This window comes from Heloderma suspectum, chromosome 7 (genome assembly GCF_057233095.1).
Source record: "Heloderma suspectum isolate Gila_16-S chromosome 7, 16-S_ref, whole genome shotgun sequence".
NCBI classification, from domain to species: Eukaryota; Metazoa; Chordata; class Lepidosauria; order Squamata; family Helodermatidae; genus Heloderma; species Heloderma suspectum.
In genome coordinates, this window is record NC_139464.1 from 69,248,696 (window position 1) to 69,274,524 (window position 25,829).

The 25,829-nt window shown below is 41.4% G+C and overlaps 2 protein-coding genes across 15 annotated transcripts in view; both read right to left on the reverse strand.

The window, feature by feature from the left end:
* The window catches only part of NUP107 (nucleoporin 107), a 34,606-nt gene extending 19,718 nt beyond the window's left edge, over positions 1–14,888 (reverse strand). For 2 of the 6 annotated variants that reach the window (XR_014784402.1, XM_084810536.1), the window contains exons 1-10: positions 14,787–14,888; positions 14,122–14,201; positions 13,119–13,205; positions 12,710–12,825; positions 9,352–9,484; positions 8,601–8,704; positions 7,682–7,809; positions 5,534–5,582; positions 5,065–5,136; positions 3,150–3,238 (exon numbers count right to left, since the gene is read on the reverse strand). Coding sequence is in view for 5 of the 6 variants with exons in the window: in XM_084810536.1 (XP_084666662.1) it covers positions 3,150–3,238; positions 5,065–5,136; positions 5,534–5,582; positions 7,682–7,809; positions 8,601–8,704; positions 9,352–9,484; positions 12,710–12,825; positions 13,119–13,205; positions 14,122–14,201; positions 14,787–14,794 (866 nt within the window). In the remaining variant the exon portion in view is untranslated. Of the gene's footprint in view, positions 1–3,149; positions 3,239–5,064; positions 5,137–5,533; positions 5,583–7,681; positions 7,810–8,600; positions 8,705–9,351; positions 9,485–12,297; positions 12,360–12,709; positions 12,826–13,118; positions 13,206–14,121; positions 14,202–14,786 lie in introns of all 6 variants that reach the window. The other 4 variants (XM_084810539.1, XM_084810538.1, XM_084810537.1 and 1 more) reach the window with 4 other exon arrangements.
* A 3,432-nt stretch (positions 14,889–18,320) lies between these two features.
* RAP1B (RAP1B, member of RAS oncogene family) overlaps positions 18,321–25,829 on the reverse strand; it is a 63,969-nt gene continuing 56,460 nt past the window's right edge. For 8 of the 9 annotated variants that reach the window (XM_084810549.1, XM_084810542.1, XM_084810543.1 and 5 more), the window contains 4 exons: positions 24,911–25,051; positions 23,580–23,723; positions 22,098–22,213; positions 18,321–20,557 (listed from right to left, as the gene is read on the reverse strand). In XM_084810549.1, coding sequence (XP_084666675.1) covers positions 22,127–22,213; positions 23,580–23,723; positions 24,911–25,051 — 372 coding nt within the window. In that variant the 3' untranslated portion in view covers positions 18,321–20,557; positions 22,098–22,126. Of the gene's footprint in view, positions 20,558–21,907; positions 22,214–23,579; positions 23,724–24,910; positions 25,052–25,829 lie in introns of all 9 variants that reach the window. The other variant, XR_014784405.1, reaches the window with a different exon arrangement.

Genomic DNA, 25,829 nt, shown 5'->3' on the forward strand with positions numbered 1-25,829 from the left:
GTATTGATGTAACAATTTTATCCCACCTTTGCTCAATGATCTTCGAGGTGGCCACTGACATATTATAACAATGCAAAAAATACCCAGAGTCCTTGATCCTCTGGCAAGTGGCAGAAGTCAGCATCATTCACCTCACTTCTGCAATCCCAAGGCAATTGACACTTAGAACAGAGATGGAAGCAGGCTCCTTGCAGCAGCTTGTTCTGTGGCCGATGGTTGAAGCCAGGCTGGTTTTCTTCTTACCATGGTATGTTTCCTGGGAAGGAGGGGGGTGTAACCTTCCAGTGGCCTTTGTTCCTCTGGCCAGTTGCAGAGGCCAGAATTTCTTCTCCCACTTCTGCAGCCCCATGGCAACCAAAGCATCTTGGAGGTGCTCAAAACAAACCTAAATCTGAGCAACTGACTGCACAATCCTATGCATGTCTCGTAAGTAAACTCCACCAAGTTCAGTTGGATTTACTCCCTGATTAGTTTGCATAGGATTGCAGCCTGATGGCTCAAAAGCAGCACTCTCAATGCAAGCTCTGTGCCCTTCCAAATTCAGCTCAGAAACATTAGGAGACTCAGCAGCTCCAACGTTACTGCAATCTCTATAAGCTATAGAAAAAGCACGGGGAGCTCCGGCATGCAGAGGTTCTCCATCTGGCCCACCAGCTTCTTCTTAATGCACCATCCCCTCCCCTAAGGCAGAAAAAATCTGTAGGGCTGGATCCAACGGGGAGCTTTTGCCCCCGCCAATTCTCCTGCAACCCGCAGATTCTGTTGCACAAGCAGTGGATCCCACAAATTCTGTTGTGCAAGTGGGATCCACCGCTTGCACAAAAGAGATTTAATACTTCCCAGAGGAAGCTCCAAAATGACCAGAAATGCTTACTAGATTGGGGAAGGTCGGCACAGCTCCCTTATGCAAGCTCCACTGACCTGCCCCATTCCAGAAATTAGTGTTTTTGCTCATTTCTGGTTGCCCTCAGAAGTGCTATATCTCTGTTCTGCAAGCAGTGGGCACCACCTGAGGATGGAAATTGGTGGGGCGCAAGGGAACTGGTGGGAATATAAGCATCCTGTTGGATACTGCCTGTTATCTCCAATCAGCAGCTAATCAGAAATACGAGGTTTTCCCTGCTGCATCCTGCCGTGTTGCATTTAGGATTTTTAAAAGCCTAATCAATGCCAATAGAAGCCTTTGAAAAGCCTAATTGCTGTGCAGGATGCATTCGGTGGTCGGACAGCTGTTGGTGAGGGAAGGGCTAACCTTCCCAGAACGCTACAATCCCCCTTCAGAAATATCACAGACACACCCAGCAATTATGCTTTAAAGCAAAGGTCCCCAATGCGGTGACTGCAGGCACCTCCAATGGCACCCGCACAGCTCTTCACTCCCTGCCCCCTTCAACAACTTTTCATAAATAACTGAAAAACATCAGGGCACCAGGTTCTCTTTCCTGTTCCTGGACCTGCCACTGATCAGCTGTTAAGTGGACAGGAAGAGAAAGCAAGGCAAAGGGGTAGACGGGTGAGAAAGAGCGAGGCTAGGAGTGGGGAGACACAATGAGGTAAAGAGGATGGGGGGAAAGAATGAGGCTAGAGGCTGAGAGTAGAGGGACAAAAGAAACTGGAAGATAAAGGGGTGAGTGGGAAAGAAAGAGCAAGGCTAGGAAGGGAGAGAAAGAAGGCTAGGGATGAGGAAGGGAGAGAAAACGGGAGAGAAATAGCAAGGCTAGAGGCTGGGAGTGGAGAGAGTGCACACAAAGGGGCAAGGTCTGTGTGGATGGAAGAAGATTGGGCAGGCCAGGAAGCAACTCTTTCCATTTCCCCCTCCCACCAGCCTCTAGCCTTGCTATTTCCCCACCACCACCCCTTTTGACTACCCAGGCAGCCACACCAGCCATTATGTGACTACCACATCCTCCATGGAAGCCATTTTGTGGTGGTATCCACAGCAGTTTCTCAAATTCCCAAATGTGTCCATGGATTCAAAAAGGTTGGAGACCCCTGCTTTAAAGCTTATTAAAACCTCAACTTTCTTTTAAAAAACCCATTATTAAAAACCTAATAGGATGGCATTTTTAGAAGTGCGTGCATGCCTGCCTCCCTCTTTCTGAAAGAGAGAAAGTATGGGTATGTATGTGTGTGAATGGGATTTGTGCAGTCATCTTGGGGGGGCATGACAGCAGTGGGGGCCTTCCCCACTTTGGAAACTGCCCTGCCCACTGCTGGCATGCAGCCCCTAATGTGCTTGCCCTTGGGCCAGAAAAGGTTACCCACCCCTAATATGGAACACTGGCTAGAATGGCTGGTACCCTCTAAAATTACAACAGACTTGTTACAGGGGGAGCAAGGGAGATGGATAGAGGGCACATGTAATCCTGGAGCTTGCTATAAACTGCAAAACTCTGATTTTAATTGTATGACCAGATCAACTCCATGAGATCTCATCCTTTCCTTCTTCCTTATTAATCCATACACTGAAGATCTGCCTTTTCGTATCCCATATTAAGTTACTTACAGGTACATGTCACTGAGGCATAAGTCCCATCGGGTTCAAGGATACTTATTCCAAATAAGTGTGCATAGGACTGTAGCCTTAACAAATCAGTGAAATTAACTGTGTTTTTTAAACAGACAGCTGCTGGCAAAAGTTGTGCAGGGTAGCTTTCTCCAACCTTATACCCTCCAGATGTGTTGGACTGCAACTCCCATCATCTCCAACCAGCATGGTCAATCTGGAGGGCAGCAGCTGGGGAAAGCTAGTTTAAGGTTTTAACAGATTCTGTCTTCAGGCATTTAAACTAATAGTTTTCACCAATTCTGTGGTCTAAGAATGCAAAGATCAGCATCACTTTTAATGCTTCCATAAACCCTGTTAATTAGTTTAACAGATTTACTATATACATATAAATATTATAAATTAAACCTCAAAGTAAATAGGTTATTTTTTAAAACATATTTTTTTCATCATGCATTCACGAATTCATCACAACACTTGCTTAGTATACAGAACACAGTTTCTCCACACTTCCAGTACTTAGGGGTTTTGTCTATCAACAATTGTGAAAAAACAATTGCTTGAAATGTTTATGAATAATGTGATACAAAGTACTAGCAGCACACCAACGTCATGAGTGCTCAGTAGTTGGTCAGTTACTTACCAATATACAGACTTTGCATAAAACTCAATATTATCTGAGAAGTCTCCAATTTCATCCTTGGCAATGCTCTCTAGCCAGTCTACTACCAACTGAAAAATAAAAGTTAGAAATAAACACAAAATACGATGAAATACTTTCTTCTAATCCCCTCCCCACCTCTTCAACCGTACGGCAATCAAAACATGTCTCAGCCCAAACCTGTATAGATTTGTTTAGAGGCAAGTTCTACTAGGTTCAATGGCATTGGCTCCAAAGAACACGGTCATAGGACTGCAGCCTAAGTCAGGTTCCTTCCTCAGTGTCTCAAGCTGTATGCATAACAATCATCCATTCATTTCAATCTGGATTCAGAGCCAGGTTTGGCACAGGAACAGCCTTCATGGATGGCCTCTGCCTAGAGATACAGGGAGAGAGCAACCCTGCCGATTCTCCTTGGCCCTCTCAGTGGCGTTTGATGCCATCAACCATGCTATCTTGCTGGACCAGCGCTGTAGGTTGGTTGTCAGGGACATGGTGGTTCCACTCCTATCTGTAGGATCAGTTCCAGAAAGTAGTTTTGGGGACGTTTCTGCTCAACTCCAGGGCACATACGGGGTCCTGCAAGGTTCTCTCTTATCCCCCATGTTTTTTTTTTAAACATCTATATGAAACTGGCTGAGGTCATCTGAAGGTTTGGAGCTCTGTTTATTCTCTGAGGTTATGCAAGTACTGAACCAGTATCTGGATTTGGTAACATGCTGAATGAGATCCAATAGACAGAGGTTGAATTCTGACAAGATTGAGGCACTGTGGGTAGGTAGTTCTGATGTACAGGAAACTGATATGCAGACTACTCTAGATGGGGTTTCACTCCTTCTGAAAGAGCAGGTACATAGCTTGAGGGTACTCTCTAATACAGCATCGTCATTTGAGGCCCAGGTGGCCTCAGTGCCTTGGAGTACCTTTGACCAGCTTTGCTTGGTTCTCCAGCCATGACTGTTCCCGGACAGGGATAGACTGGCCAAGGTGGGCCACGCTCTGGTAACCACCAGACTGGTTACTATACTGCATTATACATGGAACTTCTCTTGAAGACAACCTGGAAGCTTCCACTAGTGCAAAATGCAGCTGCCAGTATTTTAAATGGTGCAACCAGATAGAATCGCATAACACTGATTCTGGTACTGGCAACAAATGCAACAAGGGAATCACATTGGTTGCCTATTCACTTCCAAGCCCCATTCAAGATGCTAGTGCTAACTTTTAAAGCCCTAAATGGCTTAGGACCCAATTACTTGAAAGAGCATCTCTCCCAATGCCAACCTGCCTTTGCCTCAAGGTATTCAAGGAAAGCCATTCTGTGTGTACCCCCACTAGGGGAGGTGCATTGTGGAATGAAGAGGGAGACAGCCTTTTCTGCAGTGGTGCCCTGACTGTGGAATACCCTTCTCACGGAGGTACGACCAACACTGCAATCTTTTTGGGGCCAGGTAAAGAAAGGAGTTGCCCAGGCATTTTAGTTTCGATAGACTTGTTCTAGTTTTAGCTGCTCTTCAATTGTGTTACGATTAAATTCTGTACTGTTTTAAGTGTATTTCGTGTGACTACATGTGGTCATTGTCAGTTTTTATTTCGTACGGCTTTTGTCCACCTCCCTGATATCCGAAGGATGAAGGATGATTTAGAATTTTTTAAAAATAAATGTATCTTGCAACTCTCATAGCATAATTATATATCTTATCTAGATGGACACTCTTGTAAACAAAGAAGCAGCTGTTTTAAACAGAAGTGTCCTCCACTAAACTAGGAAGAAAGCAAAAACATTCTGCTTACAACAAAACCATAGAAGCAAATTTCACCGGGTTTCATGGGAGTTAATCTCAAGTAAGCTCGCTTAGGACTGCAGCCTAACTCTTGAAAAATCTTTAAGTCATACCTGGCTTTGTCGAACCAATGAATCTCTCTGGAACAGGTTGTTAACAGCAGTCTTTTCACTAGCATTTATAACCTATGGGGGGAAAAGTCCATCTTCAAACAACTGAAATATGGTTAAAAAAAAATTGGATTGTATCCAATTGTGTTGATCCACCAACAGAACAGCATCGATCAGTAGAACAGATTTCCACTCCCACCTAAAGTCCTCCTGTTCAAGGGGCATAGGAGGCTGCAAGGGGGAGGAGGACAAGGGAACGTTCCATCGTGTGAGTTGAAGTCTGCTCATGCAATGTTGGATGTCACCCTCTAAACTTTTTGGACATTTATATAATATTTGACCATTTTAAAGTTATTTAAATATGTTGTTCCATAGCTTTGTTTTTGTTTCTACAACACTAGGGTAAAAAGCAATGTGGGTATCTTTAGACTTGAGTTATTCCTTAATAGAAAATGGCTGTGACAAAACTTACTGCAATGTCAAACATGGTTTCATCTTCGAAAGCAGACTGTATTCTATCCCTGAATTTAAAGCAAAGCAGAACAAAAACAATACTGAGGATTAACATGAAATACCTACACATATCTTAGTGAATCCATAAGTATACATAATGCTAATTGAAATGTTTAGGCAGTGATGCTGGGCATAAAATTGTCCAAAACAGAAATTTGTCCAGTGCTTTAACTTCTGCGGAAAAATTCCATTTCCTAAGTTCATTAGTAAAAATTAATTTACAAATAAAATATTGGGCAGGTTTGGCAATTTCAATGTTGAAATGAATGTTTTTCAAGTAGCATACATATATGTCATTGAAATACATACATATTTCAGAATGAATGGAACAAATAAATAGTGACAGAAAAACTGAAGGTGCCCCAACAACCTTAGTAGAAGAGAGTTTAACTCTGCTGAAATAGACAAGCGGTTGTCAACATATAATGATGCACACTTCTTTGGATTGTTAAAATGAATTTGTGTGTAAGTTTTCAGTACCTTTGAGTTTCTCTTAAATTTAAACAATGTAAGGGAAGTTTGTGCTACTGACTTGGTTTGCACAATTATGATAGGCTAAACAAGCCACAGTGGCTTGATTAAGCTGTGGCATTTGTTGGGCACGATTTGCATAATCACCCACCCCACTGTGCCTTGTTGTGTCATCTGAACCCAGGTGGCATGACTTGTTTGAGGGGGAAACAATCCTCAAATAACCCAACAACAGCCTATGAGTTGAGTGTTGGATTCCCCTTAAACAAGCCACCCGGGTTTGGATGACATGACAAGCCAGCAGGGTGGGTGATTATGCAAATTGTACCATGGCTTGTTTAGCCTACAATGACTGTGTTAATCATATTTTATAAATATTCCAAGTAAAAATTCTACATAATTTAACATTTAAATCACCTTGTGTGCTTTAATTTTCCCCCTCAAATATTTCAGGTCAAATACGTGTGGGACAAAAAATTAACATGGGGTACTTTATTTTAGCTTTATTAAATACAAGTAAAATAAACATTCTAAATTAGATCTTGTAGGACATCAGAACATTTTCTGACATGAACTGAAAACTAACGACCCTATGCAAATCAATCTAATTTACACTAGGAAGTTTTCCAGAAAATTTTCTAATGCAAAATTTTCTGGGAAATCCACTGTGTTTATGGCATGATTCACTTTCACTATGGGTACAGTGCTCATGCACAGATCCTGATGGCCTGGTATCCCCTTGCCCCCACCCATACATATATGACGTTAGCGAAATTGCGAAACCTGTGTGCATCTCCCAAATCCCCATACAGGTCTCCTCCTTCATGTCTTTCAAGTTATTTATGCTACAAGTTCTGCTAAGGTCTTTCAAGAGTACAGGTGGATCATGCCTTTATATTTTCAAATGTTATCTTTGACAATGCATCATACAAGTGACATTACAACATTCATTCAACAACCACATCCAGTACTAGTTCGTGTGTGTCTTCCAAGCACAAGGGTCTCCAAAACAGTGCCCGTGGGTGCCATTATATCCACAAGCCCAGGTTAAGGCATCCGCCAAGCTATTTTTGCTCAAGCTGGGGAAGCAGAGTCCTTGGCTGAGGGTGAACTTCGACTCTCCTTCAAGCTGGCTTTAAGCAGGGCGGCTTTTTCGCTCCCTATACAAGACTGAGGAATTGCTCCATACGCTTACATAGGGAGTGAAAAATGGCTGGGGGGCGTGTGGGTCAAGAAGTGCACTCCCCACCAAAGACCCCTGGAGCAACAGGGGACATAAAAGGCAATATAAAAAATGTTACCTTTCAGTGACTGGTATTAATTTTATTGCATAGTATTTTATAGTGGAAACATTACCCAACACCCCAAGACGGAATAGGATAAAAATGAATAGACAAACCAACTTGGGAGAAGCCATTCACCTCATTAGGAAATGTCTATTTCTGTTTTCTTACTATTTCACATTAATTTATTCAGTACTATTTTATAAAGTATGTTTCATAATATATACTGTATGTGATTTATGCAAGCAATATATATTTATTCTTCTTTCAGTGCCCAGGTCTACAATCTAACAAAACATAATACAGTAAATTAATGAGCTGAAAAAGGAATCAAACACCCTTTCAGGAGTTACCTGTAAATTGAGGACAATAATCTCCAGGTTACCATCTCTTGCTTGAGAAGCCACAACACACTGGCAGTTTTTGAAAACTTCTGCTGTCCAGGAGTTGCTCGGTACACTATTTTTTGAAGAATGTTTACCTGATTTTTTTAAAAAAAATAAACACCTTTATTTTAATTACTAGCGTAAATCCTTCGTCATCATAGGGGCTAGTTGTCTGAGAATGATTGTATAAAAATAAGTATGCCTGTTTCCCTCTCAAATGGAACAACTTTACACTTTTAAAATAGATGTACTACAAATAAACTGGCAAAGGTGAAAACCAAAAAAGATGTTTTTTAAAAAACTCGTTTACTGTTTCTTGAAGTTTGAGGTCAAAAACACATGATGTAAGATTTTTCTCTCTCTTCTCCCTCTGGTGTCCTTTCAGCTCTTTCTCCTCAGCTTCTCTTCCTCCTCCTCGTCCTCTAATTATCACCAACTGACTTTAATTCAGCCCCTTTCCCAAAATTCTGTACCTGTCCTTTCATTGGCCCAGCAGTCTAACAGCTCACAGGAGTAAGCATTATTACACGTACATAGACACACTGTGTCACATGTTACATTACATGCACAGTGTGGGGCATATACATTAACCTCCTCTTTGCCTCATCTCTCTCCCTCTCTGAGCTGCCAAACCTTGAGCTTTTTCGAAGTTTCAAAAATTTCTGCACATCTGCACTGCTCAAGCTTCAGTTTGAAATAAAAATGAGCACAATCAGTCTGGTAGCTCTCTAGTACTAAGCCTTGCACTACCGTATATACTGCATATATATACTGCAGCATTTATTGGATGCCACATTCACTACAAAAGTTCTACCTTTATTCAATAAAGGGAAATTATTTTGATTAAGCCAGGAATGAATGAGTAAAAGAATATAACTGAACATACCTGGTTATTGCAAGTATCTTCATACTCCTCTATAAGTTCAAAGATGGTAGTTGAAGTGTGCTTTAACAGGGAATGCAGAAAATCAGAGTACATGCTCCTAGTAGCTAGAATCCCAGAAGAAAAAAGGGCTCATTAGAATGGCCTGCCTTCAAATGATTTAGCTTGATACATGTTCACTTTTAAATTAGACTTTTTACAACAGCACACAGTAAGTGCCATGCTTCAAAGCACATTTTATAATAAAATATCTTTTGCAGATGTTCTTTAGAACAGTAAAATGCGTGTCGCTATAGGATGATACTGACATAACCCAAGCATGCATTATAGGAAAAAAAGTCACAAGTCTACATGTATGAGAAAGAAATGTTGCTACGTAGTAATTGAATTCTCAGCACCGCAATTCTGAAGTCATAAAGCAAAAAAACATACCCAAGATATACAAAAACACAAAACCCCGAAGCCTGTAGAAATGTCCAATGCAGTTTGCCTGATTTCCTAAAGTGTATTTATTTTATATAGGACACATTTAGCATTAGACTTCTTTATGACTTCCCTCAAAGTAATTATTTTACTATGATTATGACACAAGTTCGATAGGAGGAAGAAAATCTAATCTAGCTCCCTGCCCTACAGCACGTTCCACTATGCATTAAACCCACAAACTACGCATTAACCCTTCTCCCCGCTAGAGTACCAATGCTGTGTCAATAGATATGTAAAGAAAGCACAGAGATAAAAAGTGATCTCTCACCTGCTTCCCCAGGATCATCCTCATTCAGTAGAACTGAACTCTTAGTGACATCTTCTGCTGCACTGTATTCTAAATTTGTGAACATTACTGAATGTGGAGGTGTGAGTGCAGTTGTCCAGTCACTGTCATCTAACTAAAACACACATGATGCAAAGAATAAAAACTGACTAATAGCACTGCATTGCATATCAGTGGTCTTACATTACGATTGTGTATTATATATTTTCTTTTCCGTTTGGGAACAAAGCAATTCTAGTAAAACGAAGTGAATTTGCTCTCTAAAGGCAGCCCAATGTAAGACAGAGATCATGGAGTAGGAACAGGAATTTTCCTCTAAAACTCAGATTGAAATGTCAGTCATCAATTACTTAGTTATAGCAAGAGAAGTAAGAATAATTGTTGTAGTTATTATAATTTTCATGTATGTGTACTTTGGCTAAAAACTGCAAGCCTGGAAGTTTCAGGGAGCCTATAACACTTCACTATTATGACATTAATGGTCATTATTATGACATCACTCGTCTGTTCCTTCAGGTGCTGGGGCTACTGCTATTGAGGAGGTATCTCACAAGTGTGTCTGGCTGTCATTTGAGGGCTGCCTTTCAGGACGAAAGGACTACAGTCTTAGGTGGCTAGAAAGTGAGGGATGTGGAAGAACTCTCTTAATTTCCCTTATATCCTTAAGAACCCTAGGAATGCCTAGGAGGAAGGTGAGCCATGAGAAGCAAAAGGCAGGAGAGACCCTCAAGTGGGGAGGGATTGCTGGATTTGAAAGAGACATGGAAGGTGTGTTTTAGGTGTCTTCCTCCTTTGCTCTATTTGTTATAGGAACAAAGCCTCTCTTGTTACAGAATGAATCTCCCTAGATTGAGGGTGGGGCGGTCAGGAGATTGAATAAGAGAAGAGAGGCTGCCTATGGGGAGAGGGAGACAGTGGATGGATTGAAGCTCCTTTCACTTGCTGGCTCAGCCTCAGGGATCTTGCCTTCAACTTTGGGCAGTTCAGTTAGAATCTAAAAGAGCTACTAGACAGACTGGGGAGGGGATGACTGAACTTTGGTTCTGATTTTTCTTCTAAAGAGGAATGAGTCATCTCCTCTGATCGCACGTCCTGGCCCCCAACCCAGGGGGATTCCTTCTGCACCAAGGGCAATTAACAATTATCCCCCTTCCTACACATCCACACAGAGACTGGGTTCAGATGATTGCTTAGGGAGAAGCAGCCATCGTGGCTTCTCCCCCCATCCCCACGTGTGCCATGTGCACAAGCACCATCTACATAATTACCTGTACTGCAGCGTGGGTTGGCGCGTTGTCCAAACCTAGCACAGCGGCTTCATACCCACCCTATATCCCACGATGTGCACTAGAGGTTGTAGGGTGGGTACGAAGCCAGCTGTGCCACATTCCGACAACATGCCAACCTGTGCTGCAGCATGGGTAATTATGTCAATGGAAGTTTATGTATTTATTACATTTTTATACCATCCAATAGCTGAAGCTCTCTGGGTGGTTCACAATTATTAAAACTATAAAATACAAGACAATAAAATACAGTAACTCTAAAGGTTTTAAACTACAATATAAAAGTAAAAATAACCAAACAGAAGCTAGCAGCAGTGCAAATATTTAAAGTACAATACCAGATATAAAACCAATTAAAAAACTAAAATGCCTGGGAGCATAAAAAGGTCTTCATCTGGAGCTGAAAAAAGCACACGGTGGGCGCCAGGTGAACCTCTCTGGGAAGCTCATTAAGCCTCAGATCCTAATGGCCCCCACCCTGGCCACCCTGGCAGCAGGCGTGGGAAGATGCCACAATAGTCTTCCCTACAGACTATTCTCTCCTTTTGCTCAAAACCAGCCATCTCTCTCCCTCTAGATGCTCTCTCCTGGTTTTCACACCCCACCAGCACACACTCATCCCATACATTTCTAGCATCCCTAACAATGGGTGTGGGGGTTGCTGGAGGGAGAAAGAGTTCGTCCATGCCCAGGATCTTCTACCCACCTAAATACTACATATTATGCATTTACCATATTTATACAGCCACCCATCAAAATATGTTATCTGGGCAGCTCTCAGAACTGAGAATAAAATACAATGCAATATTTAAAATATAACACAGTAAAATGCAGCTGAAAGAATTCCTTTTTTAGTAGCAAGAAACTCAAGACCAACTTTTTTTTTGAGGGAGGGGTGTTAAACACAAGTTGCATATTACCTTTAAAGGCTTGCTGTGTCAAGGCAAAATTTTACAGAATGTTGTAAATGACAGCAAATCAAGAAAGTGAGCAAGAACCCAGCTTCAGTAGCAGTAGAGAGATACAGAACCCCCATCTTCCATCTGCCCAAAGACTGAAATCTTCTTACCTTAAAGGCCTGACAAGACTTGGCAGCAGGGGAGACTGTGATGGTCTAGTTCAATAGCAGTAGCTTTACTTAGCAATAGCTACAGCAACAAACCATCGATGTCATAATCACATAATAGGGGAGCATTTTCAGTCTCCTTAGTTTCCAGAGGGCATACTTTAATGAAAACTATAGCAACTACAGTGGTAATTCTTGTTCCTCTAGCTACTGACCAAATAATGGGTTTATGAATACTACACAATATTCTTATTTCGAGACTGCGGTCTTAAAACGAGGAACAATTAAAATCAGAGGAGCCCTAAAAAGCTTTGGATATTTGGTTTCATAAAAACTAAAAAGTAACTAATTTGGGTTGCTCACTCTTTCTAATAGCAAACTCAAGAGGTGAGTGCTAATGATTATGTAGCCAAAGCAGGGCCACTGAGAACCAGAGAGAGGTATCAGCATGCTTGGAGTAACCCCAAGATTTGCAGAAGTACAAAAATATATATATTAAAAAACACTTAAATAGGAACCCCCCAAAACAGTCCAATGAGGACTTTGCACACTCAGTAGGTATAGAATGTTGCATACCAGTTGGAAAAGAAAATTGGGGAGTGGAATGCCCTGCTTGGTGAGAATGGCTGCCTGGAATCCTGAAAAGGAGAACTCTTGTTAGGAGGAAGGCTATACTGCAACACTTTATTGCAGGTCCCACTTGTACTATTGTTTATTTTCTAGAAATGTACAGTTACACCTTCACATGTGTCTCCATAGACATGAGGTTTATAAAACTCACTTTAGGAAGGAAAAATAGAAAAAGAAACTTAGTCTGCAGTCTTACGTACACTTACCTGGGAGCATACCCCACTAAATACAGTGGGACGTACTTCTGAGTAAACATACATAGGACTGCACTCTTAATATTGCATAACCATCCTTTGAAGTGGGTGAAGTTAGGTGTCCTACACTACATGCTCCCCATTCCTATTTTGTATGTTCTTACCATAGACACATTTCCAAGGTGCCCGGGAGTATGCAGAAGATAAGGAGATTTTCCTCCTGTGCTCAAGATAGTAGACATATTTGATTGCTTTGTGGAACTCCGACTCTGTGGAGTAACTGAAAAAAAAACCCCACTTTTTTTGAAGAGGAAAAAGAGCAGGCCATGAAACGTGTTAGTAGTTTCCCTACTAAGACTAATACATTTATTAAGCACAGCAGAAAGAGCAGTGAGTAACTGTTTCCTTGTGCTCAAAACTTTACCCTTAAAAGATGCTATCTTAATTAATTTTGACTGAACAATGTTGAAAAAAAAGAATACTGGATGCAAACATTTTGAATATTAATAACATTCTTCAATACAATAATTTAAAGCATACATAAAACAAGGCATTAAGTATAAAGGACCTTACAAGGTCGAGGAAGCAGTCCTGGAGTCCTTGGAACCATTAGTCCTCTCGCTGTCATGCCACTTAAACTGTCATCCAGGGAAGCAAGGACTAAGAAAAGGGAGCAAGCTAAGAAAATAGGTTTCAAAGTTCTGTCTCAGTTTGTAGATATCTCTGGCCAACTTAAAGAACAAATTTGATAAACAGACCGCGAATGTGGCACCATCTCTCTTTCTGTTCCTCTCTTCCTTCAAATCCTTCCTCAAACCCACCTTTTCCAAAAGCCTATTGCTAAACTACTTACTTTGCCCTTATGTGAAGTGACATACATGCAGGGTTTTTTTTAAATGGAAATTGCAAAGGGTGGAGTGGGGGAGGACTGATAATTAACTGGGTCAGAGCAGACACAGAGGTGAAACTTAACCTTTCTTCCCCTGCTGTAGTCCTGAGGAAAACCCCTTTTATGAAGGTATTTGTTTCAGGGGGAAATCAGCCCATAGACGCCAATGGATCTTACTGCTGATTAAACATGCACAGGATTGCACTATCCTCTTCCCCAAGTAATATAAATTTATCTAAAACAGGGGCACTGATTCCGGATGGGATGGGGGGGAATGACTCCACACCCAGCCCTCCATGAGCTAGATAATATCAGGGGCATGGCCACACTCCCCGACTGCATCGCTCCCCATTCAGGGCCGCTTTGCCCATACTGTGTCCTCCCCAGTAGGGGAAGATGTAATGCGGGTGAAGTCCCTCTGCTTTGCCCACGGCACATCTCCCTGATGGGGCTTCTCCACCCTGCTCCTTCTCCCACTCAGTGCTTTACCCCACTGGTGAGGACATGGGGTGGGAGCAGCACTTAGCATACCACCCCCTCTCAATTACGAATCCCCTTGTTATAGCAAGTATGCTCTGCCCTCCCCCCAGGTTCCCAGTATACTCTTGGGGGTGGGACCAGAGGAAGGAGCCAAAACTACCTGAGTATACTCTTAAATAAGAGCCCAAGGCATACAGAAAAGGATACTAGAAACTTTTTTTTGGGAACTCCGCTTCCAAACTGGCCGAGTCATTTCCTGTGGGGAAGGCATATTTTGAAAATCATTTCTGGAAGAGAACAGAGGAAATGAATGAAAAAATCAAATTGCTCTGTAGCACTGCTGAATGTATTTATTTATTTTTTAGTGGCAAGGGGGGCAAAAGGGCATTTGTGGGGCTGTTGGCCTCAGATGCCAAATAACTTGGGTGGCCTTAAACCAGCCTTCCTCAGCCTGACTGGGGGATACTGAGAGTTGCAGCCCCACACATCTGGAGGGCACCAAGTTGGGGAAGGCTGGCTTAGACACTGCGCACGTTGGCTTGGGGAGGACGGCGGGGGTGGGCGCCATTCGCTGCTCCACCTCATGCAGAAAAATGGATTGGGCCGGCTGCACGAACTGGCGCGGGACCGTGTGAAAGGCTTTTCCCATCTCACCAGCTAATCTGCCCAGGCTCGTTCCAGGCGAGACGCGAGAGGCGGCGGGGTGGCTCGGGGCTCCGCTCTCCTCAGCCAAGCGCCCGGGAGCACCGACGACGCTGAAGCAAGGCGAACCCGCCCCCATTTTCCATAGAAACCGAGACTGTGAGCGGCCCCCCCTTCTCCTCCTCTAGGCCGCCTCACTCGCGTGCGGGGCACTTCCCAAAGGCGCTCACCTGTCCATCTCCGCGTTAGAAGCCGGTGGCAGGGCCGGCCGCTCCGGCTCACTCCCCACCCTCCTCCCGGTTGTTGCTCGAGGCTTCGCGCTCTCCGGAAGCGCGTCACGTCACCCGGAGGTGAACCCGAGAGCCAGGCGTGAAGGGAAAAAGTCGACGAGAGGTTGCTCGCATCAGCGTCTGTAAAAGAGGAAGAGGAGATCCCTTGAGGCGAAGACCGCAAGTCTCTGGGCAAGGAGGCTATACAGACCCACATGCGTGGGAAGCCTCGCACTCCGCCTTCAGCAGAGGTGCGCAACTTGTGGCCCTCTAGATCGTTTGGCCTACGACTCCCATCATCCCTCGCCGTTGGCTGTGCTGGTGGGAGTTGTAGGCCGAGGTGTCCGGAGGCCAGAAACTGCCCATCCCTGACATAGAGGTCAGAAAAGAGCTCTGCAGATCTCTCTTGTCTGGACGAGAGAAGGCTCCTCTTCGCGGAATGGCAACTACGGAAGGGCTGGCAGGCAGGTGGGGCGCCACCTACAACCGAGGAGGAGCAAGTCTCGGTCTCTCAACAGTGGCAGGGGCCGTGGTGAAAAGCTTCCTGTCGCAGTAACGGACGGGGAAGGAGACGCCTCTGTTCGATCTGGGAGCGCGCAGTTGGCGCCTCAGGAGCCCAGCAAAAGCCACGAAACGGCGGATTATAATTTCGGGTGTTTTAAAAACGTTGAGTGTCCGCAGGTTGCAGCATTGTATTTTTCAATCTACCAAGGGGGAGACGGACTTTATCTGTGTCAGCGTGAACTCCCTTGCGCGGAACCCAAATAAGTAGATCTGAGTAACTACAACCATCTCTGTAAGTCTGGAGTTAGGAGGAAAGGGCTTCCAAGCATAGCTGTCGAGGCTCAGCCTCGGTATTGTCTGTGGGAGGGCTTAGCTACGTACCTTTCAAAGTACGTAACTGAGGATTTCATTAGTGCAGGGGTGAGCAACCTGTGGCCCTCCAGATGTTCAGGCGTACAACTCCCATCGTTCTTCACCGTTGGCTATGCTGGCTAGGGTTGATGGGAGTTGTAGGCTAGAACACCTAGAAGGCCACGAGTTGCCTACTCCTGCACTAGTGGCTTTTCTCATTGCTTCCTTGCAGCTGTTGGAAAAACCTTCCACCAGTGGCATTCTCCATTCTGTGCAACTGTTAAAAGTATGACTAGACTTGCTAACCCTAGCTAAACGCCTTTCTGAACAAAAGTAGTCAAGGAAAAGTTTGTTTCCTTTATTAGCATTGAAATAATATTTACAGTTTAAGCTTCCCAAACGCTGACCTTTTATAAAAGACATGGGTGAGAAGGAACAGTTCTCTTGCAGAGCAAGAGTTGTGAAGAGAGCAAGTGGTGAGAGGTTTCTCTGTCACAAGGAATGTGGATGGGCAAGTTAAATAAAGGACTTGTATTCAACTTCTATTGTTTGCATTAAAACTACTATTTATATTAACAATTGCCTATGCACTAGTTGGACAAGCCTGCTGTGGCCCTCTGGACCTGGCCACAATTACCCATACTCTGGTTACCTCCAAAATAGGCTGCTGTAATGCATTTTATGCGGAGCTGCCTCTGAAGACCACCCAGAAACTTTAGCTGGTGTAAAATGTGACCACTGGATGTTGACAGGTGCCAGAAAATCTGAACACAACTCCAATCTTGTGCCACTGCATTGGCTACTAGTATGTTTCCAGGCCCAATTGAAAGTACTGGTCTTAACCTCTAATGGCCATGACCTCATCCAAAGCCATTAGTTGAAAAACTGGCTACACCCATGTGATCGTGCCCATGTGCTAAGATACCTTAGATATTTCTCAACCTCATGATCAGTAAAGTTGGCCAGTACTAGACAGAGCCTTCTTAGTGGTGGCTCCAAATCTTTGGAACTCCCTTCTGATCAACCTATGCCCTCGCCCTTCAATTCTGCCTTATAAGCAGACCGTGAAGACCTTCTTCAAGACTGCTGCTTTAGATGTCATTTCTGAGAATCTGTTCTGAGGTGATCACCTGTGATTTGTACCTTTCCACACAAATCCAGTTCTCACCTGGATGGAAAAGACTGCCCAGCAAGTAGAAACATTAGATGGTTGGCTTAGCAGTGGGAATTCTGATCTTGTGAGGCTCCCCTAAACAGTGATGGTTGCTTCTGCCAGTAGGGTTTTTAATGTAAAAATACTCATTTGGATATAGTCCTGAGAGTGGTAGACCTCAACTACAGCACAAGTGGAAATATGTTGAACCATTGCCATATGATTCCATATGTTGAATCATGAATAAGCAAGCCACTTAGAAGCTAGCAAAGGAGACAAAGTACATTATAAAAGACAGGTGGCCATTGCTATCTTACCTGGAACTTAATCCTATGAACTAGGATAAACAGAATACAAAACTATGGTTATATTAAGAGTCTGAAAATGAACCTGTTGTATGTGCTTACCTGGATATTTTAGTCTCTAAAGAGTGAGGAATGAGGTGGAGAGGGGGCTATGGCTTTTTCTTTTGATCGTTGAGTGTCTGAGACTTAAAGTTTTAAAACAATTAAGGTGTTACATGAGTTTCCCACAAAATGCACATTTGAAGGCCCCCCAATAGAACTGGGTTTCTTTTGCTAGAAATAAAAATACGTGTAAAGCTTCCCATATGAGATTTTCATAATCTTACGATAGGTATATATGCTCACTCAGGGCTGCTTCACATGTTGCAGCTTGCACTGTTCTACAGTGAATATATTTAAAAGACATAAATCCAAAAGCTAATGGATTATACAGGGACATGTGATCAAGAGTATGATATACACCATTGTTTGGCATTATACTTCATAATATATAGAAAGGTCTCTTAGAAAATACTTTGGCCATTTCCCAAGGAAAATGAAATAGTCAAGTTGCAGGGCCAAGACTAATGCATGGCAATTTGACCTCGCCATCTGAATGTAGCTGAACCACTTCTCTGCCAACTCCCTTCCCACCCTATGTACTTAATCCAGAAAAGGTGAGAAGAAACCCAGTTGCTTCAAAGTTGGCAAAGCTCCACCAGAGCCCTGTTCCCTTGGACAGGACCAGAACTAGAAAGTGCTCTCTACCACCCAGAACAGAGTACACAAGGATGTTTTGCATAATCCTGCAAAATGGAGCAAGTGGGAGAACAATCTATATAAGGATACTCTCCTGTTTTATAGGAAGAGGTCACAACAATTTAGGTAACTGTGACATACTGATACTTGTGCCCAGGTGACTACAGAAAACCAGTGCTGGCTCTGGAGCACAAGTATGGTGTTAGATGGTGAACCAAACATGTTTTGGACAAACTATTGCCTCTGTTCATTTTAAGGGCAGCCCCACATACTGCACATTTCATTAAGCCAGTCTTGAGGTTATGAAGGCATGGGTGATTTCTCTCCTGAGATTTTCTCACCAAAGGTACATCCTCTGCCTGTCCAGACGACCAATAAATTCAGCACACCCAAGTTATGCAAATCAATGAGCAGAGTGCTTCACCAGTAAATCATCCAACTCTGTCAATGAGAATTATTTTAATATTGTTTAGATCCAGTCCTCAAAACTAGACAAGATGCAAGAAATCACCACCCAATTAATAACCTGCTGCCTGTGCTATCTGCTTCACAATTCTATCCCAAGATGGAAGGCTAATCACTAGATATTTTGCCAAGCAATTGAGGCAGAATTAGAAAAACAAATCCCAATGTTGCGATAGAATTCTGAAATAGACATATCCTGCAAATAGTGGATCCAGATTGTGATTGGCCTTCAGTAGCCAAGATAAAACATTGACTGAACTTGTAGTTGGGCCACTCACATACCTGCAAATTGCATTATCCACATTTGAGAATTATGGTAAGTATCTAGGAAGGGGCATTTTGCCTGTACATTTCAGCTGACCCACATTACTTCATGAGTTGTTAATGTTTAATGCTTCTGGCTCAATTAGTCTGGCATTTGCTGCATCAGCAGGGCTTAGGTTCCTTCCAACCCTGATTCTATACAATAGAAAAAGCAGACTCCATAGGCTCTCTTTAAAAATGCATAACAGAAGTTCAAATGATCTAGAAATAAACAGCCTGCTAACTACTCCATTTAGGCAGCTGATGTCTTTTCAAGCTAAAGTATTTGTAAACATTAGGTTTTGAATACTCCAGGAATGCTGTTCGGCCTAAAAAACCTGATAGAGAAGGAAAAGGGAAATGGTATTATGTTCTATCATTTCCCACAATGAGAAGACAAAATTTGAAGAATTTACATTTCTTCAAATAGGTACTCTGCAGTGGGGGCTCACCCAACCATGGAAAGTTGCTATTGACACCAGTAAGTTGCTGGAACATTAGTGGTTCAGAGCACAGCCATGATTATCAATGATAATGGGTAAAATTGGGCTAACTTGTACAAGTTGGACAAATAATGGTTCCTTGTGGTCCCAAATTTTACTTGTCCAAGGAACAGTTACACATTATTACTGAGATCATTACACAAAACATTCATTTACAGGTAGTTGTAATGCAAGCCCTTGCATGGCAATCCAAATTTATTGAACTACTGATGCTAAGTCATACAAAATTGCACCACTTTTAATTAAGGCTTTTAGTTTACATTTGGCCACCTCAAAGCAGTTGTAACATTAGGTTGGTCAATTTAAATACTGTGGCTCCCTGTTGGATTTTACACGCAATCTTTACACCCAAACGTTACTGCATACAAAGCAACAAGGCATTGTTAAATAAATCGGCAAAAGGTAATTACTGCAACTTAGGCCCTGGGACCAATTACACATGATTAAAATTACTTCCCACATTCACATCCACAGTACTCGTCCACCATTTAACATCTCAACCAAAACATTACACATGTAAAACAATCACTAACAGGCAAAAGTACTAAACCTGTATATTTGGTATTGCAAATACACTTATGCATGAGCAAGCAAGGGAATTCACAGTGAGAATCTACAGCTGCAGAAGCCCAAAAATGATTTACAAAAAATTGTTAAATCATTAAAAAATTGTTTTAAAATATACACTTCTTGTTGTAGACCCCCACTGTACACACAACTATAAACATTGTTCCCTATGTAAACAAGGAAAAGGAAACATACAATAAAAGGTTGAAAAATCTGGACATTTCCTTCCCAACAGATATTAAAGGCAATGTCTTTAGACAGACATTATACTGAAAGGACTCGTTTTAAAGACTAGATCACTGTCTCCACAGGTTTTTTTTTATCCTAAAATTAAAAAACTATATAGCTGTTGTGTTAATCAAAGCGCTTTTGTACAATACAATGATGATCCTGTATTTCTTTTAAAAAAGTTACAATAAGCTACAAATACCGATGAAGCAAAGTTATCTGGAGTAGTCTATATAGGAGCTCTTTGGACTTTCTTTTATTACGCTAAAATAGTGGTGCTTTTAGGATTTACATTATTGTACTCTCCAATAGGAAGTATGGGGTTTGTTGCAGTATACAGTACAGTTTTCATACATGTACAACATTGGTGGATGAACAATGTCTCTTATCAGTAATACTGGATGTAGGCTCTGGTTTTACCAGCTGCATACACTTAGATTATTTATAAGTAAAAATCTCTCGTGACACTGGAAAGTGATTAGAATGTGCAAACTGATGTAGTAGCTGTCATCCATTTCATAAGGGTACCACCACAGGAAAGTCCATTTAAGATGTTGGTAGGTTTAATAAAGTTGGAATGCTGGCACTGTTGTAGTCAGCAACAGTTCTTCAGACCTAGAACAATGAAAAACAGAATTTATCACTTAGATGGTATCTAAGCAATGAAGGAGAATCCTTGTGTTTAAATAAAAAGATGTTTCATATACTATGTTGTAGGCTGCTTTAGGATTCTCAGCCCTCTGATTTTATGTGTTGTGTAACTTATTTGTTACATGGTGGTCTTCAAATAAACTTGATTCAAATTATAAGGATCAGATCCAGAGTAAATCTGAACTAGCAGCTCTGTGCAGTCCACAGACATTGTGGATTTAAATATGCAGACAATCCATGCACATCTTTATCTTTTTTTACTTCCAGCTGACAAGTGAAAACTTTACCCAAAGAGATAGTGAAATCAAAATTATTTACAGACGCCAACAAAGCAAGTGTAGTGTAGTGGTTAGAATGTTGGACTTGGACTCAAGAGACCAAGGTTCTAGTCCCCACTTGGCCATGAAGCTCACTGTGTGACTTTGGGACAGTCACTGACTCTCAGCTTAACCTACCTCCCAGGGCTACTGTGAGGATAAAATGGTGAGGAGGAAGATCATGTAAGCTGCCTTAGGCTCCTTGGATGAAAGGTGGGATATAAATGTAAGAAATAATACATTAATAAATTAAAATAGGAACAAGATGGTATGGAATTGGGAGGTAACTGACATACAGGATGAACAAAACTAAATAGTACAAATTGAAAGATGGAAGCTACAGGTGTAAGGACAGAAACCAAGGACTACAAATGATAGAGGTACATGGTTCTGAGTTTTGTGGCAACAGGCATATTGGTTAAAAGAGCAAGGGGCTGAATTTTTATGAAGCAAGTTTACTTATAATTTAAGAAAACCTGGTATTTAGATTGATGCTAGTACACTGTGTACTGAATTGTGCAAAGGCCATCCATGGTTTCAGAAATAGTAAGAATGAACTCATCTATTTGAAAACAAAACCAATCTGCACAAACCAGCCACTGTGGTGGTGATGAGATGTCACCACCCCTTTTCAAAGCTTTTTAAAATTAGTGCTGCTGCTATATTTTCTCTTAACATAAAGACTATTTCCTCATATTGGGATGCCAAAACAGTCTTTCCTTTATACATGTTCTCCAACTTGCTTATATATGATTTGCTCAGAATTGCAGGAGTATTTTTGCTGATGCTTAGTCACTTATTTCTTGAGTAACGGCTGCAAAGTTTCTGCTAAGGCATCCTAAAACAGATTTTACCTTTTATTGCATAACTTATAATCTACCAAGCCAAAGTTTCTCAGCCTTTATAATTTTTATTTTCCTATTTTTGAATTTTTCATTTTATATTCTTGCTTTCAGCCAGTTACTGAAGTCCAATGAGAGGCTTGAATCCCACCTACCAAAAGTGGAGTTCTGCTCTTAGAACAGGACTTTCCTGTCTCCCTCTTCTCATTGCAGCCACTGAAAAGCTGCTCCTGAGGGTCCAGTGCCTCACCCATGACAGATTTGAGAAAATCAAATGGTTAGTAGTTTAAAAATACACCACTACTAGATCTGGCTTTCATGAACTTGGTTTACTCTTAATCTTACCTGGCTCAGTGCTACAGTATACACATGTATTAAAGTAGCTGACATGATGACTTTTTGCGTGCTTTTCCAGGCACAGGAGTTTTTCTGTTAATTTGCCGCACAAGGTCATAAAAGATCTGTAAACACAGAATTTGCTTCATATATTCAATGTTTTTCAACAAATTTAGTCATTTTTAGACTGCATAGCTTTTTAAACATGAAAATTGAAGTACCACTGCACATATTTGATTGTTTCAAACAATGGAACTTTGATTTGTGTTAGTAGCGCTTCCATCCTGCCTTCTTTAACTCTTGAAATAAATGACTCCTACATTTTCCTAGTTTCTTCAGACATAGCCTCTTGTACAAATCGTTTTTATGAATGCCTTCCCAATCATACAAACTGATTTCCATCAAGGAGGCTAACACACAAGACTGAGGTTGCAATCCAAAACTCCTTCAAGGGAGTAAGCCCCATTGAAAACACAGTGAGACTTGCTTCCAGGAAAACATGCATAAGATTGCACTGTGAACCACATAAATGTGTATCTTTTCTATAAAGCTGCAAAAGATGACCAAGTTTTAAGGGAAACTTTTATTTAAAGGTTTTAATGCATTTCAGCATGAATATTTGGTGAATCATTTTCCCAAAAGGGGAAATTACTGCATGCACGCAAGTGATGTTTTCTCTTTGAAGAGTGCTTGCATCAAATTCCCAAACTGTTTTTAAAAAACCAAGGAGTTTAAACAGTATTGAGGAGGGAGGTTTTTTCTACAACTGGCTTCTGAGAGAAAAATTGGGCTGGTCATCTGGATGTCATGATAAGTGTCAGGGTTCCTGAGAACCCTGGCTTACTGGCATGGAGCAGTAGGCTAGTGTACACTGCCTGATTGCTCCTATTTGGCTTCTCCTCTGTCTGTGGTTTGTTTAATGGGACATCTGAACCAATGATTCAGGCCTGTCTCTCTCCAAGCATAAGCCAACTACAAACTAAGGTTTATGACTCGAGCTTGTTCAATTTTGATAAGCCAGGATTCACTGGAACACTGGCTTATTGTGACATCCGAACCAGGTCATTCTCTCAGAAATCTTCTGATGCATAATCAAATGTCACGTGCATGCTCCTTGACTGTGGCCCAAGATTACTGTTTTAATAATTTAGAAATTAATAGAACTACCCATATCACTACGCACATACAAATCTTCACAATTTTCATTGAAACAAAGAAGCCAACAAATGCTCACCCAATCATGTATTCTATTCCTGTTCTTTATGCAGTACTTCCAGAAGGGGAATAAATATTAATTTCTAATCTTTAATATAGTCAGACTTCAAAAGAACAGCTGTTTTAGCCTTAGCAGCAGAATACACTGCTATGGTAACCAAGACCAACTACTGTAGTTTAGCAAGCATTTTCATATGCAACCATTTACTTCATCCTATGCATGAAGTAGATTATTGTCTATGAAAAACATTAAAGATTAAAAGTATTTGTCTTTACCTCATTAACATTTATCTTTGATTTTGCAGAAGACTCTAAGAATGCACAGTTATTCCATTGCCTTGCTAAGTTCTGTCCTTGTTCCTTTCCCACAACTCTTTCATCTTCCAAATCACACTTGTTGCCAACCAGAATCATTGGTACCTAAGATGATAAACATTAAGTATATGCATAAAGATTTAATATGTATCCTGAATGGTTGTTTTTGTGAGGAGTTAGAAAGTCATTTCTGCTATGTTCGTCATTTGAAGACTTAAGTGAATTGAATACTTACAGGTATCCAACAAGAAAAGTGGTAATTACAAGGAAATTATTTAAAATGCATGAAATCATTAAAGTCATTTTAAAGTATCATCATTTGAGTATTAAGCCACTATAAAAGAATGGCTTCGATTTGGAGAACTATAGTGATTTTCACCCAGCACAAGATAAAACAATGACAATATGGTTAGAATTGATACTTCACATCCAAGACACCAGAATGGGTGGCAGGTGAAGGACATAGTTTTAAATACTAAAGGACCCACCCCCAGTAAGATATAGGGAACTCTTCCCTAGGATTCTGGCAACATCAAAGAACAACACTGCTTCATGAAACATTGGTGCTATAGGGCAAGAGGGTGCAGGTCAGTATTCTACCCCCTCAACTAATCAAGAGATGTACACAGCAGCCAGCCAGTGGGGGGGGGGGGCAGGGAAGGAACAGGAAGAGTTTCCACATCCCTTTCAACTAGCTGTGCACTTGACAGAGCCAAAGATATAGGCTTGGATCCTAAACTACGTTAAATTCATGGAAAGGGACTTCCCTTTCACCCTGCAGCCACATGCACCCTACCCCATTCATGAGGCTCTCCAACAGGAGGTGCAGGTGAGAGAACGGGATGGGGAACATCCCTTCTGTGAACTTCCTTAACTTATCTTACAATCCAAGCCATAATGGTTATTCCTGATTTGGTTTTCTTAGACATGCTTCAATATACTTATTTTCCATAGTCCTTTTAAAAAGGACTTCTTAAAGAATATTATTTATATTTTTGGTTCTATCTTATTCCTTGTTGAAAGCTTTGCTTCTGAATTTGTGCTGCTTCAGTTACAATTTATACCAGTTATGAGTAGTAACAACGTATCTTTTTTCTGAATGGCCTCATCCAAGAAAGAAACTACAAAGAGCCCATTTTTACCCAAGGTAAGTTACTATACATACATTTTATTATGTCCCCCATTGCACAGTGTTGCAAAAAGAGAACCAGATGGTTATAGAGGAACAGTAAGTGACTTTTATAAAGAATCTCCATTAGCTACTTTCACAAAATGTGTAGAAGCCTGCTTACATCATCAGTATCTTTGACTCGAAGAATCTGTTCTCTTAGATCCTGCAAATCATTAAATGTGGACTGTGCTGTGATGGAATATACTAAAGCAAATCCTTGACCATTTTTCATGTAGAGGTCTCTCATTGCTGTAAACTGTTCCTGTAACAAAGACAGAAATGGACAACTCAGAACAAAAGCCGCCTGACTTGTCCAAGTGTGAGGACTAGTCACACAAGCAACTTTTTTTAAAGCTCAAGTTGACTTTTTCCTTGCCATTTCATATTCCAAATATGGGCTTGGCCTCTGATGTGGACATACAGAAGTATCTATTAATGTTTCTTCAGAAATACCCGGGAACATTGACTCACGAGTTAAATTTACATGGAAAATCACATCCATTTCACAAGCCACATGGACATGAACTAAAAACAGCGATATTTGTAGTAAAATTTGAGAACAGTCTTCAGTCAGTCATTTGACTTTTATTCTGTCATGCCCCTCATCCTCGTATACTTCAATTATACGTATTTCACATTTTTTAAGAGTTGGTAAGTGCATAAAAAGTAAGTGGACACAACTGTTCTGAAAAGAAGTGAAGACTTTTTTGACAATTGGTTTTACATAAAAAGTGGATAATTTAATATGGAATTTAATGACACAGTGGCTCTCAAGGATGGCAGTGTTTTTCTCATTATCTGCTTATACACAGAGCAGATGTGAATAGAAACAAAACAGCCAGCCTTGTTACTTCCTGACAAGTACAAGTATATATCCTATGATTATTATGTATAGATAGAAGCTAACTTTTCTATCTTTATTCCAGTTCCTGTTTTTTTCAGTCAGTGCTCTGTTCCATACAATCATGAACTGGTTCTTTTGAAGTGTAGCTTAACAAAGCTCAGTCTAGCAATTTGCTTACCAAGATGTTGCACATAAC